We start from the raw sequence: 15,077 nt of genomic DNA on the forward strand, positions 1-15,077 counted from the left end.
TATAATTCAAATGAATATCATATTTAAAATTTTTTTATATTAATATTATGTGGTGAAAAGAAAATGAAAGAAGAAAGATATTATGTTCTATTTTATTTTATTTTTGTGATTTTTTTTCTCATTTATCTAAATTTATCTTTTAATTTTTAAAAATTGATGAAAATAATTTCTATTTATTCCCTAAAAATTGTTCTTGATTTTACTTTGTTTTTAAAAACTGTTATTAGTGAAACACAACTAAAAAATATTATAAATTTGTAAAAATAATTTTTTTTTAAAAAGCATAACGTTATTGTTAAATCACAAGACCAAACAAGAAAATTATTATTTAGTAAAAAAAAAAAACTCTCAGAATATATTTTTTCTAATTGAAAATAATAAAAAATTATTTTAAACTAGAAAATTTTAAAAATAAAATATTCATTTTCGGGTATTATTTTTAACACCTCATAGAAAATGGTTAACAATATCTCAAATAATTTTTTTTTAAAAAAAATTAATATTTGATATTCAGATATAGTTTGCATTTACAAAACGACGTCGTATGTTGGCACATTGACAAAGCGTGCCAAACTCCCACATGATATGTCACGTGATTAATTTATTAAAACTGGTGCAGGACTTAATCTAAACCCAGTGGTGGACAAACTAATTCCATGACCAACCAAGCGGACATATTGTCAAAACGACGTCGGGAGTTGTGAAACGACGTCGTGTTAGAACTGTTCCTTTCCCTAAAGGCTAAAACCCTGCAAACACAGAGAAGGGAGAGACACAGAGCGGGAATGGGAACTTCGGTACAGGTGACTCCACTGTGTGGGGTTTACAATGAAAACCCACTCTCTTACCTGGTATCTATCGATGGATTCAATTTCTTGGTCGATTGTGGATGGAACGATCACTTCGACCCCAGTTTTCTTCAACCCCTTGCCAGGTTTTGTTCTCTTTCTCTCTATTTCTGAAATGGACATTGTCTAACCAGTTTAGGAATCAGAGAAAATGGATAAGCCCAGAAAATTTCGGTACCCAGTTGCATATATATTGCTCTGTTTGTTTGCTGTCAATACTTTAAAAGAAATTTTGATTCTCAATGTTATAGTTTTTTGACTTTTCCCCCCCTTAGAAAAACCGTAGGACGTTAAGACTTAATTTTTTTTCTTTCTCTTTACGGGAATTTGTTTAATGGGTTTGATAGGTATGCCTTGTTGGATTGATTTAGTCATGTCAAGTGGCAACTAAAAGAAGGAAATGTATGGTCCTCTGTTGTGTATTGTCTTTGCCCTTGTTCCGTTGCTGAGAAAACCTGAGGAAATAAAAGCGGAAGTGAAAATTTGTAGTCTTGTTTCTTACTTTGTTTTGGTTTCCAGCTCTTTTTTATCCAGTTGAACTAATTTGTTTATGCTTTCAATGGGCATTAGGGTTTTGCAGTGTTTAATCCCTTTAGCAATGTGAAATAGTTGATTTAACAATGAAAACGCTTAATACCCTGTTGCATAATTTCCTTGAATATTTTGATTGCTGAGAAAGTGGAGAAGAAGAGAAAAGCTGAAGTTCCAAATCTTTTGTTTCTTGTTTGGGTTTGCAAGATTTATAAACTCATCTTTACCATCTCTCTCATCCAAATTCTCTATAATCTCTCTCTATTAATTTGTTTGGGTTCAGATTAGTTTTTATTTAAAAAACATGAATGCTATGTTTGGTTCTCGGAAAGTTTGAGGGAAAATGCGAGGGAAAGAAAATAGAGAGAAAAAGTAAAAGGAAAGAAAAATGGAAGGAAAATAAAAAGTAGATATAAAGTGAATAAATTATCCTTATATATCACTTCAAATTTATTTATTTTTATTTAACTCTTCTATATAAATATTAAATAATTTAAAAATATATAAGTTTCTTACTAATTTTAATCATATCTGACTTTTCTTCATATTTTCCACAATAAAACCAAACATGAGAAAATTACTTTCCTTAGCACTTTTTTTCTTTCCCCAATACTTTCTGGGAACCAAACATAGCCGAAGTATATTCTTTACCCTCTATTTGGTTACTAAGAAAGAGGAGGGTAAATCTATATCTGATGTTATTGCAGTTATTCTTCCAAAAACTTACAAAACTTAATTCAACTAAGCCAAATAGTTGTATTAAGCTCAGTTGGGCACTAATTTTAGTTTTCCCAAGTTCCAGAGTAAATCATTTATAGTACAAGTAGTTCTCTCTTTTATGCTTGATTTCATTTTTATCCATTGGAATTTTTTTATATCAGGATATTGAAAAAGTTAATCATGTCAATGAGATTTCATCCTCTGCATGTTTTTATTCGATGGACTTACTTGGTTGTAAAAGCTTGCTCTGATGTGCAGGGTGGCATCGACTATAGATGCTGTTTTGCTATCTCATCCAGATACACTTCATCTTGGTGCTCTACCATATGCCATGAAGCAACTTGGACTTTCTGCTCCTGTTTATTCAACAGAGCCTGTGTATAGATTAGGCCTCTTGACTATGTATGATCAATATCTCTCACGAAAGGTGAAACTTCATCCTTTTGATTTTGGGCTTTACAATGGATAGATGTCAAATGTAACAACATCATACAATGGATAGATATCAAGTGTATCAACATCAGTAAAAAAGAGGCTTATACTATTACTAATTGGGTTCAACTGCATCACAATTTCTTATCTTATCTTTTTTTTCCTTGTTTTTTTTTTTTTTTTTTTTCTGAGGATAAGCAAAGAAAAATATTAAAGAGATCCCAGCAAAATGTTGGTGCTACCCAAGTACAGGAAGTATACAGCAGCACAAAAAGACTGACAATTCTACGTTGAGTCCATCGAAGACTTGGCTTGAATTTGAGTATCTCATCATAAATCTGCTTGAAACCTGATTGTATTTGTCCATACAATCTTAAATATGTATGAAACCTAATACACACACACACACACACACATATATATGTATATATCCCAAACCAATTCCGATCAGAACAGGGGTGGTTACCTAATTAAATTGATTAAATGAGTAGTTTTATATATAATAATGAATCATACAAGTATATATAATATAAATCATTAAAACAGAAAAAAAAAAATTGTGGACTGTGCCTAAAACTGAACATGAGTCAGTGGTTACAAGTCTGAACTTGATCAGGAAAATTCTAAGCTGTTGATTGATGGGAGAAAGCAGGTGATTTGATTAACTTCGCAGTTGGTACCCTGACTTCTCTAGGACACTAGCCTGTACAGTGCTAATCACAATTTCTCCAGTGTTGACATTTCCTATTTGCTTTAGTTGCTTGTTTTCTTTTATGACATCTTTTTAGTTTCCATTTATCTTTTCAAGTGAACCCCCTCTTCCCTGCCCAACAGTGATCATGGTAGTTAGCTGGCCAGGTTTGGGCATTGTGTTTATTGCCTTTGGTCCAAGTGGGGCCAAGTATCATAGGACTGTTGAAATATCAGGCTGGACCATTTATAGAAATTCATGCTCTTCATCAGTTCAATTTTGGCTTTTTTGGTGTTATCCATAAAAAAAAAAAATGCTGGCCTTTTGTTCTTACATGATTACTGAGTTTAATCTGGAATATTCATATAAATCCTTATATTCTTCATTCAAATTAGTATTAAGTTATCTGGTTTATTAAATTTTTATGTTAGGGTTGGAATTGAGCTCGATAGTAGGCCTCCACGGGTGGGATTGTCTTAGGCTGAAACTATAAGGTTCTAGCTGTTTGAACACAGATTCTGTCAACTCATAGATCTAGAGTGGATGAAACCTATCCTGGCTGGGCCCATGTTGATTCTCTTGCATTTTTATGTCACTAATTTGTTACAGGTTCCTGCTTTGTGTACAGACAAGTTATGTTGACATCTCTAACTGCTACTCTCCCTTCACAGCAAGTTTCAGAGTTTGATTTGTTTACGCTGGATGATATTGATTCTGCTTTCCAAAACGTGACCAGATTAACATACTCTCAAAATTATCATCTATTTGGTAAGGATTTTGTTCAGATCTTTTGTTTTTGTTAATATTAATTAAACGTTGCATTTCAGCCCTTAATTTGCATGGGGATGGGGGTATCTCAGTGTGCCACCTGTTTGAGCCTTTATATAATGCATGATGTGTATAAAGAGATTAGGGTTATGGGCCCAATGATCTAGCTGATCAATGATGTTTCATCAAACTGGGATTTGATTGGTTTTAGAGCAAAAGGTTCAAGGTACTCATAAACGCCAAAAATTTTGTTTTGGGTTCAAATCATATCAAAAAGTTATTCATGTGACACATGTCAACAACTAAAAAAGAGATCTCACTGAAATATTTTAAATTCAAATGTAGACTGTATTTAAATTCATTTTGAATTCAAAATTCAAGTGGTAGAAGGCATGTCAAGTATCCAATTTTCCACATAAATAGGACTCCCCTCCAGTTCAAGGGGAGGGAAATCTAGAGAGATTCAATAAGAATTAGAAGCTGTAATGCTCAAAGAAATTGCTAGAAATCTTCACAAGTTTGCAGGAGGAAATCAAAGCACTAGCACAAGTGCCATTCCTTCACTTTTTTAAGGCTGATGACCAAACTCTCCATAGCTGCTTAATCAAGATCAAACCTTTTTGGCCTCCTCATGCTTTGATTCAAGAACAAGTGTCTTCCACCTTTGAATCAAGATTAGGGGGTAGAATCGGAGGTGTTACATTATTTGTTGTAAAGAATACTTCAGAGGATTATACCTACATTTTTTGGAAGTAATATAAATTGATTTTGTATTGTCCTTTCTTGTCCACATGATTTTGGATCTAAGAAATTTGTGTTTACAATACTTTCATTCAATTTGCCTTCCACTCAATCTTAAGCTCAGTTGGTTTGAGTCCACCTGATTGACACTCTACACAAAGGGTCATGATGATCAGTTGGTACATCATGTGGACCATTTTTAAAACATGGGTGGGTCCAATGTTAAATAGAAGTTTTTTGACAGGCAAAAAAAGCCCCTTTAAGTATGATTTTCCTTATTCTTTGTTGCTTGTTTTGGTTTATTTAGCCTTGTAATTCAATGTTAGGCAAAGGAGAAGGAATTGTTATTGCTCCTCATGTTGCTGGGCATCTCTTGGGAGGTACTGTCTGGAAGATAACAAAAGATGGGGAAGATGTCATATATGCTGTTGACTTTAACCATCGCAAAGAAAGGTGAGCCTTAATTTGCTAGTTGCAACTACCTGCAGTGGACTTTTAGACTTCTTTTATGCATAAAATTTACATTCATGTAAGTAAGCAAGAATAAGCATACTTAGTATTGCGGTTTATTTCAGGCTTTTGAATGGAACTGTTTTAGAATCTTTTGTTCGGCCTGCTGTTTTAATAACAGATGCCTATAATGCTTTGAACAATCAGCCTTCTAGACGCCAAAGGGACCAAGAATTCCTAGGTACTATGCTTTCTTTTTTCGATCGATTAGTGTGTGCTTATAATATAATCTATGTTTCTGTTTTCTGTTTACAGCTTTTGTTTTATTTTATTCTTTCGTTATCCCTTGCAACCAAAAAGAAAAAATATATGTGCTTTTTTCATTCACTTCACCATATATATTTGCAGACTCTGCAGTTATTAATCTTGGTTTTTTTCCCTTCTGCTATCTTCTGGCTTTTTTAGATGTTATACTGAAGACACTAAGAGGGGATGGAAATGTATTGCTACCTGTTGATACTGCTGGCCGAGTGTTGGAACTTATGCTAATATTGGAACAGGTCTTTTGTTAAATTCATGGTGTTATTTTCCTATTTTTCACTATTATTCAATGATTCTGAATCTTGGGTTTTTGTAAAAATTGCAGTACTGGACACAGCATCATTTGAACTATCCCATCTTCTTTCTGACTTATGTTGCATCAAGCACAATCGACTATGTGAAGAGTTTCCTTGAGTGGATGAGTGATTCAATAGCCAAGTCTTTTGAACACACACGTGACAATGCCTTTCTTTTGAAGTAAGTGGCTTCTCTTCTCCTTTTTCTATATATATATATACTTATTTATTTATTGTTTTTTGGTTTTGGGGGTGGGGGTTGTGAACATTCTATATGCAATATATTTTTATGTTCCTGGGCTCCTTCATATTGCTTGTCCTTGCATTATATGTATGTGCACATGCGTTGTGTGTATGTGCACCTGTGTTGTGTGTATGTGCACCTGTGTTGTGTGTATATGCACCTGTGTTATGTGTATGTGCACTTGCATTATGTGTATATGCACCTGCATTATGTGTATGCACACTCTAAATAGAAGTATCATGGTGATTTGTGCCACTTAACTCTGGTAAAAAAAAGGTAAAAAAAAAAATTGTGTCACTTAAACCATTTTTCATGTAAATTTATGTCTATAAGAGAGCAGTTGTTTACTAGGTATTTATACCAAAAATTGCAGACATGTCACACTTTTGATCAGCAAGAGTGAACTTGAGAAAGTTCCTGACGGTCCTAAGGTTAGATTACCTAATTACTTCAAAGAGTAGATTATCTTTTATAGTTTGATGTTTTTTTTTTTTTTTTTTTTTTTTTTTTCTTTTTGGTTTTTTGATGAAATTGACTAATATCTAATATGCTACCACTAGATTGTTCTAGCATCCATGGCCAGTTTGGAAGCGGGGTTCTCTCATGATATATTTGTTGAGTGGGCAACTGATGCAAAAAATCTTGTGCTGTTTAGCGAAAGAGGCCAGGTATATTTCTAGATTGCATGTCATTAGTCCACCTAAAGTATTTCTAAATATATTCTTTCTTCTTAGTTCTGATGCTGAGGATGTGAGTAGTGAAAATTGTTGATCCTTTAAGTGAATATCATGGTTGGTCTGGTGGTTATGACTTGATGCATTATTTTTTCTGCTGAAAGTCTTGAGGAGTTTCTAGTCTCATTATAAAAGCAGGATAAGTTATTTTTATACAGGAGCATCTTTTATTTCCTTTTAATTTACATGGTGCTATTGCTTAATTTGGTGTAGTTTCCACATCAATGTGTCCTTATGTGCCTTTTATTTTGTATTTTTTTTTTACAGCTAAATGTTTTTTTTTGTCCCCACTGGGACTTGAACATGAACTTAGAACTTCCCACAACCCCAACCCAAACCCTTAGCCTTTGAGCCAGGCTTTCAATGCTTCTTTTATTATGTATTATTCTCATCAATGTTGGCCTTACCGATCATGTATGTCTGTCAGTATTATTCAGTATAATTCATACTTAGGTTGCCATTATATATTTCATGTTCCAAAATATGTATCTGCTGACACCTTGAAATGAATATCTAGTTTGCCACGTTAGCCCGCATGCTTCAGGCAGATCCACCTCCTAAAGCTGTTAAAGTCACCATGTCCAAGAGGGTTCCTTTGGTTGGGGAGGAGTTAGCTGCTTATGAAGAAGAGCAGGAACGGATAAAAAAGGAGGAAGCTCTAAAAGCTAGTCTTAGCAAAGAGGAGGAAATGAAAGCATCTCGTGGATCTGATAACAAATTGGGTGATCCAATGGTCATTGACACTACCACTCCTCCTGCTTCATCAGACGGTATTCTTCAATTCTGAATAACAATTGGAACTTGTCTACTGTAATTTCTTTCTGGAAACTGATATTTCAAAGGATGTTATAAGCATCCAAGAAAACTCCCTGTGGAAGCAGCAGGCTCCTTTTCAAGATGAATCACTAAAAAATTTTCTTTGGATGCTGAAAATCCTTGAAAGCTCCTCCTTTTAACCTAAATTGTTCATCTGCATTTAGCAAATCTTCACCAAAAGAGTTAGTCCTTGGAAATAATATTACTTTTATTTTAAATGTACTCAAATTATTATATGTAAGATAAAACTTTGAAGCTGAAGCTTTAATAGAATTGGCATAAATTTCATGTCCTTTTGATTTGATCTGGGTTGTAGTAACATCCACAGAAATTAATACAAATTCTTTTGATTTATCAATTGAGCATTATTAACCTTAAATCACTTTGAAAAATAAGAGGTTGGTTTCTCAGCATAGAACCCAATATTCAAAACATACCGTATGCTTTTTATCCAGTCATGCACAAGATAAAAAAAAAACATGGCATTTTTGTGTACTTCCTTTTTCTCTTTTTTTTTTTTTAGTACAATTTTCTGCTTCTCATAAAAAAAAGGAGTTAAAAACATAGTATTTCCTTCTACATTTGAAACTTGTTGATGGACCTGAAACTTGTTTAGAGTTACTTAGAACAACAAAACATGGTATTGTTCTTCTGTACTTCAAACTTGTTGCCACACCTGGGTTCAATACTTCAGCTTAGGATCCCAATTTTAGTGGAGTGAATGCTGACTAATTAAGTAGGAGGTTTCAGGTGTGCACAAGGGTTTGGTAATGATTTCTTTTTAGAGAGATTGATCCGTTAGCATCAATCAGGTTTTGAGTATTGCAGAGGAGTGTGATTTTAGTTGCTGATAGCATTGTCAGGTCCTTGGTGGAGCTTCAGGTATTGATTGGCTCTGGAAATTACTTGGAGGCAATTTGACCTCACTTTATCTCGTGTCTTCAGGTTCCCATGTTAAGCAGTTTCTGCAATACAAAATACACTCTTCTCATCCTTTGTTGTACTCTTTCCGTATTGATAAATTTTTATTCCCCATTTAAAGAAGTGTATGTTTGTGTTATTGTGTGTAGTCATGCACCAGTTGAAATATCTAACACCCCCTATCTTGAGATGTTTTTATACAATATTTATCATAATATTTCAACCACAAACCCAAGGCAGAGGCCATTTTCATTCTATCTTCCTCGGAGACAGGTAGACTCATCAATGGACCCTCTATCCTCTCTTTTCTCATCTAATTTTTTTATGTTCGTTATAGGATAACAAGATGATTATAAATCCTTTATTTTTTCAATCCAATTGCTTTCCCTTGTTCCATTGCTACCATGGGCTTTACACAATCAATCGGATCATATAGATATCCCTTCAACGAACATAGGTCATTGGAAGGATCTTGGAGACCATCAAAGCATGAAAGTCAGGTTGTATTGAAGAACACATGTTTTGGAGTAGCTTGAATGGTTGGTGGATTTTGTACAGTTTCAGAAGAAAAGAATCTCATCTCACTAAAATATTATGTACTAATTAGTAGGGATGTAATTCCTCTTTCCACTAAGGTCCACTTATGTACACAATTAGATATCCTGTATATACTGTGGATAAAGCTCAAATGCTTGATGAACTTTTACATTTTTGAAAGGAAAATCTTATGTATTAAATGCATCTCAGACCATAGATTACTGATAACCCCATATTCCTTGTATCTAACTGTGCCTTGCAGTGGCTGTCCCGCATGTTGGTGGGCTCCGTGACATATTAATTGATGGGTTTGTTCCACCTTCTACTAGTGTTGCTCCAATGTTTCCATTTTATGAGAACTCCTCTGAGTGGGATGACTTTGGTGAAGTTATCAATCCAGAGGATTATGTAATCAAGGATGAAGACATGGACCAAGCAACCATGCAGGTAAGTTTTTATTACTGAACAGTTACCTCTCTGTTGCAGTATCTATGAAGTCTTGATCAGCTAGCTTTTCTGTTATCAGTTTTATGCTCTCTCTCTTCCCCCCTCCATTTTCCCTTTTTCTTTCCTTCCTCTCTTTTTATTTTTTACTTATTTTATTTTTTATTTTGTGTCATTTGGTACATGAAAATGCACCCTGGTTTAGAGAGGAAAGGTACCTTATATATGAAACATTGTAATGTTAAAAGTATCCTGTTTTAAAATGATTGTCATGGTACATGATATTTTGATTTTACAGTAATTTCAAGATGGGTGCCCCCTCCAAAACTTGGCTATCCAAGTTGGTGACCTTAACTTTTTATTATTCTAATATTAAATAGTCTTACATATAGAACATTATGCTATTGTCAAATTATCTAAGCTAGGCCTTCGGGGAGGAGTTTTCTACATTTAACAAATTAAGAAAATAATATATCGAGGAAACCTACCAATAAGAAAGAAAATAATATTTTGTGGAAAAATACAAATTGAACTGTTGATTCCACTGTTCCTTCTAGTTGATTTCTGAGTATGTAGGAGGCTGCTATATAAAAGCAAATGACTTTCTGTTAAATTTATATTCGTAGCCATTAGCTAACTTCAAGATGTCTATGCAACATTATATTCAAGGAAGCATATTCAACTTTTGGCATCTGAAATTCTGAACTAGCTAAACTGGAGGAGGCTATCTCCCAGTTGAGCCAGTCTGATATAGAATCTCGACTGCTTTCTTAGAAGTGGTAAGATAAGAAAGGGCAAAGGTTTATGGGAGCTATTGTTTGCTCTTTTTGGCGTTACTTGGGTCCTTCCTTTTTCGGTTAGAGATACCCTTTTTGGATGGTGTGGCTTTAACATGAGCAAGAAGCGTAGAAAGGTGTGGAAGGCAGCCCCTTTGTGTATTTTTTGGGCGGTTTGGAAGAAAAAAAATAGGATTGCTTTTGATAATAAGGAGCTTTCGATTCATAGGTTGAAAAATTATTTCGTATGTAATCTTTGGTTGTGGACTAAGTCGGTTGTAAATGAAGGTCCTCTTCCTTTACTCAGTTTTTTTGACTGGCTAGGTGCTAGTTGAGGGTTGGTTTTGTATCCCCTCTTCTTTTTTGTGCCTTTTGGCGCCTCTTGTATACCCCCGTATGCTTTTGGGTTAGCCTCAAGGTGCCTTTTTCTAATATATTTCTTTTCTGTGTGTTTGCCTATCAAAAAAAAAAAAAAGGGCAAAGGTTTGAATACAAATGAAGGTCAAATTGGACATGGACAGAAATTTTCCTTTTGAATAGAAACAAACAGCATTTATCTTAAAAGATAAATACAGGAAGGATGTACAAAAACAGGTCTTTCAAATGAAAATAAAGGTACAAAGAATAGAAACATAGCACACTTGAGGGGGAAGAAAGTCTCCAACAAAATAGGCCAAACACTTAGCTCCTTGTTTGGTTAATTGATCTGTGACTTGGTTGGCTGAATAGGGAACCCAAGCGAGGAAGCAATCCAGCTCACTGACAGTAGCTATGATTTTGCACATCCAAATTTCAAACTTCCATGTACCTCTTTCGTTTCTCCTTTTTTTTAGGTAAATTTTGTCCCCATTGAGACTTGAACTTGGAACCTCCCACAAACCCTCCCCATCCCTTTACCACTTGAGCCTGGCCTCAAGGGCTCCATGTACCTCTTTCATTATTAATCACCCAAGATATAACAGTAGCTGAGTCACCCACTACAGTTGGGGTGGAAAAGCTTAAAGCTTTAGCCTGTAGCAAACACTCCAACAATGTCAATATCTCTGCCTCAGTAACCAACCCCACTCCTGCCTGCTTAGAACAGACTTGGTACCAGTAGTATAAAAACTTCATTTCTAGTGAATCATTCCGAGATGTCATGTGATAAATGTAGCTTGAAAGGTGTGACAAATCATTATGTAAGCCAACAATTTGAGCTGAAACTTGTTGCTATTGCTAATTCTCAAATTTTACCTTTTTTTTTTCAACAAGAAAATAGGTGAGGTGGCATACATTCAAGAAAATTTTCAAACTGATCATTGAAGTGCCACAATTATGGGTTCTCACTCGTTTTCATTTGTTGTTTGATTTTTATTTGACAGCATTTGATTACTGCTTCTTTTGTTACGTTTCCTGCAATCAGTGTGCCAAAGGATTTTGATTGGATGAACCAACACTATGTATACAGTATACTTATGCTATTGCTTTATAGGTGAATGCTGGACTTATCTTATTGCTCATACTCTGTTTAGGTCGGTGACGATCTGAATGGGAAACTTGATGAAGGCGCAGCTAGTTTGATATTTGATACAACGCCTTCAAAAGTTATATCTAATGAATTGACAGTAAGTCAAACCCTTCTTAGTTGTTTAAAGGCTATTTCTCCTCAAATCTTTGGTGAAGCTGATATCATACAAAAATGATATTGTGGAACCTAGAAATGGTACTATGGTTAATGGTTGCACAGGGGCTGATGAAATACCATATTATCTTATGAATCATTTTAATTTCAAATGCTTCCCAAATCATGATGCATAAGATTTCATGTAAATATAGGTAAGGTGCAACTATTTCAATTTGACATCACGTCCTTCCGTTTTCGATGTACTACTTCTTCTATAATGGACATATTTATCTGTGTATCCTTTGGTTCTAGATGTAGATAGTCAGATAATGGATGTATAGTAAATTTCCTGGTAATTGTAATGGAAACTGTGGAGTGGTTTCTTCTTCTGGTAGTTGTAATGAAAACTATAAAGTGGTTTCTTTCTTCTTCTTCCAATTGTAATGGAAACTGTGGAGTGGTTTCTTCATCTGGTAATTGTAATGGAAACTATAAAGTGGTTTCTTTCTTCTTCTTCTTCTTTCCACCCACATAGAGTGCCATTGCCTTGTAATTGTAATAGAAATTATAAAATGGTTTCTTCTTCTTCTTCTTTCAATGTAGAAATGGACATATTTATATTTATGGTTTTAGATGTAGATAGTCAGATAATGGACATATTTATGTCATTATCTCATGAATAGCTTTTCTACAAGCTAAAGCAACAGAATCTTGAGAATGAAAAATATTTTTATTTTGATAGCTCTAAATCTTTTTTAACTCAATCTAGCTGTTCCTATATTGAAGTTTGAAATTTGTTATTCTGACCATCTGTTAAAATTTGGCAGTTCAGTTCTTTTTATATACTAATACTGAATTTGGATCTGGGATCTCATTTTCCTTGATTTTTTTCCAGATCATGAATGGGTAGGTAGGTTTACTCATAATGTATAACTTATTCAAATTCCTCTTCTTTTTTTCTTTTTTTTTTTCTTGATGAGTAAAGCAAAAGAGTATTACAACCTATTCAAATTCTTGATCAACTGGGGGCCAAACTCTTCAATGTAACCCATGCTTTTAAACTGTTCACTATATTGTGGAGTGTCTTTGTCTTTCCTCATATCCTTACATATAGCTAAGCCAGCATTACCAGAGTTACACTAAGAAAAATTGCTTTGTTCCCTTTATGATTTGTGACAATTTAGAGTTGCAATAATGGCAATATTGCCATTATCAGAAGTTGTACTTTACACTGATTGCATTATCCTCTCTATTTCAGGTGCAAGTGAAGTGTATGTTGGTTTACATGGATTTTGAGGGCCGTTCTGATGGCCGCTCAATTAAGTCCATTCTTTCTCATGTGGCTCCACTAAAGCTTGTATGGAAGTTCTTTTGCCATAGTGGATTTTATTTAATGTGATTCTCTCTTATTGTCCAACTTTTGTTAGCTATAGCACTGAGAAAATGCCAGTTATACCATCACTCCTGTCATCATTTTCACCACCTTTCTAGATGAAAGGTGGTGATTTGGTGCCAAAAAGACTTTTTCATTTGCTAAACATTGACAACTTTTTATCACATCTAATCACCACCACCAGTCATATAAGTGGGTGGTAAAAATGATGGTTAAAGTATAGTACTAGTAGCACTGTCCATAGCTGCTGATATGGTATTCCTCGTATAATGGCTTCTCTCTGTTATACATGGGTGTGACACCCTCCTTATCGTTCCATGTGTTGTTGCTTTCATGAAACTTTATTTGGCTATACTAATTATTTGACTCAAGCACATGATGGGATCTTCAAGTTAGTTTCCATGCTAGCACAACAGCAATTGCCATGAAAATACAAAAATATCTGAAAGTTCACTATTCTGTGTTCAGAACTGAGCCTGAAGAATTGCACACAACTTATTGTACTACTTTTTTTTTTTCCTTCCTTGGAGGTTTTGGTGCATGGATCAGCAGAGGCGACCGAGCATTTGAAGCAACACTGCTTGAAACATGTTTGTCCCCATGTTTATGCTCCCCAAATTGGAGAAACAATTGACGTCACCTCAGATTTATGTGCTTACAAGGTATGCCTCAAAGCAAACTTGATGCTTTTGTAAACTTCTCATTTTTCTCCTGAAATGGAGATTTACATTTTCCCCTTGTATGCAAAATAGGTCCAACTCTCTGAGAAGCTGATGAGCAATGTGCTATTTAAGAAGGTAGACACATGACAATAGATCTACATTTAATGGATGTGAACAATAATATGGTATTTGTCTTTTTACGCCCCTCTCTGCTTCTCTTTCTGATGTGAACGATGGTAAATCATCATGATTACAGCTTGGAGACTATGAAGTAGCTTGGGTTGATGCAGAAGTCGGGAAGACGGAGAGCGGCTCACTGTCTTTGCTTCCTCTCTCAACCCCACCTCCATCACACGACACAGTCTTTGTTGGCGACATAAAAATGGCAGATTTCAAGCAGTTTCTGGCAAGCAAAGGCATCCAGGTACTCTCCTTTCAACAACTTCCTACACAGAAATTTCTTGAATCTTGTTTTCAGTACAAGTGCATAAGCCCATAATAATATTAACTAAACATCAAAATCCTTGATACCCAAACACCCATTGCCATGATACTCTTTCCAGGTCGAGTTCTCTGGCGGGGCGTTGCGGTGTGGCGAGTATGTGACCTTGCGCAAGGTTGGTGATGCAAGCCAAAAGGTGAGTAACTTCTAAGAAAACCTGATTGTTGCAATAGGTTCAAAATCCCTCTTACTGACTGGAATAAAATATTTACTAGATCTGTTCCATCCAAATTCTTGAAAGCCCATTTAGCAGAAATCAAGACTGATTAAAAGGGCTGATTTATGTAGGGTGGTGGTGCCATAATTCAGCAAATTGTGATGGAAGGACCCCTGTGTGACGAATATTATAAGATCAGGGAGTACTTGTATTCACAATATTACTTGCTTTGAGCTGAGAATAAGAGACTTGTAACGGGTTTAATGCAGGCCTTATTACCTCAATTGTATCATTTTTGCCACACTATTGAGTTCTGTAACTGTACTAGACTTCTATCATATACATGATCTTGGAATTTTTAAGAGACAAGCACTGCCCCTTAAGTGAGGTATTCACAATATCTCAGTTTTTGTTTTTTTTTTTCAAACAGTTTTTAGAAAACATTGCTTTTTCAATAATATAAGTAATTCTTTTAACCCGTGAAGGTAGC

At 34.8% G+C, this 15,077-nt stretch overlaps 1 protein-coding gene across 1 annotated transcript; it reads left to right on the top strand.

Annotated features, from left to right (window-relative positions):
• The first annotated feature begins 753 nt into the window (after nt 1-753).
• LOC117933757 (cleavage and polyadenylation specificity factor subunit 2) lies at nt 754-14,959 on the top strand. The gene is made up of 18 exons (XM_034855277.1): nt 754-934; nt 2,358-2,526; nt 3,894-3,990; nt 5,058-5,184; nt 5,307-5,422; nt 5,647-5,741; nt 5,828-5,979; nt 6,416-6,473; nt 6,603-6,710; nt 7,294-7,546; nt 9,313-9,497; nt 11,782-11,874; nt 13,132-13,230; nt 13,797-13,928; nt 14,019-14,063; nt 14,185-14,352; nt 14,492-14,566; nt 14,719-14,959. Exons 1-18 carry the CDS (start codon nt 786-788, stop codon nt 14,818-14,820), a joined length of 2,223 nt encoding a protein of 740 aa, XP_034711168.1. The 5' UTR covers nt 754-785; the 3' UTR covers nt 14,821-14,959.
• Nucleotides 14,960-15,077: the final 118 nt, after the last annotated feature.

The sequence above is a fragment of the Vitis riparia genome, chromosome 16 (assembly GCF_004353265.1).
Source record: "Vitis riparia cultivar Riparia Gloire de Montpellier isolate 1030 chromosome 16, EGFV_Vit.rip_1.0, whole genome shotgun sequence".
Lineage (NCBI taxonomy): Eukaryota > Viridiplantae > Streptophyta > Magnoliopsida > Vitales > Vitaceae > Vitis > Vitis riparia.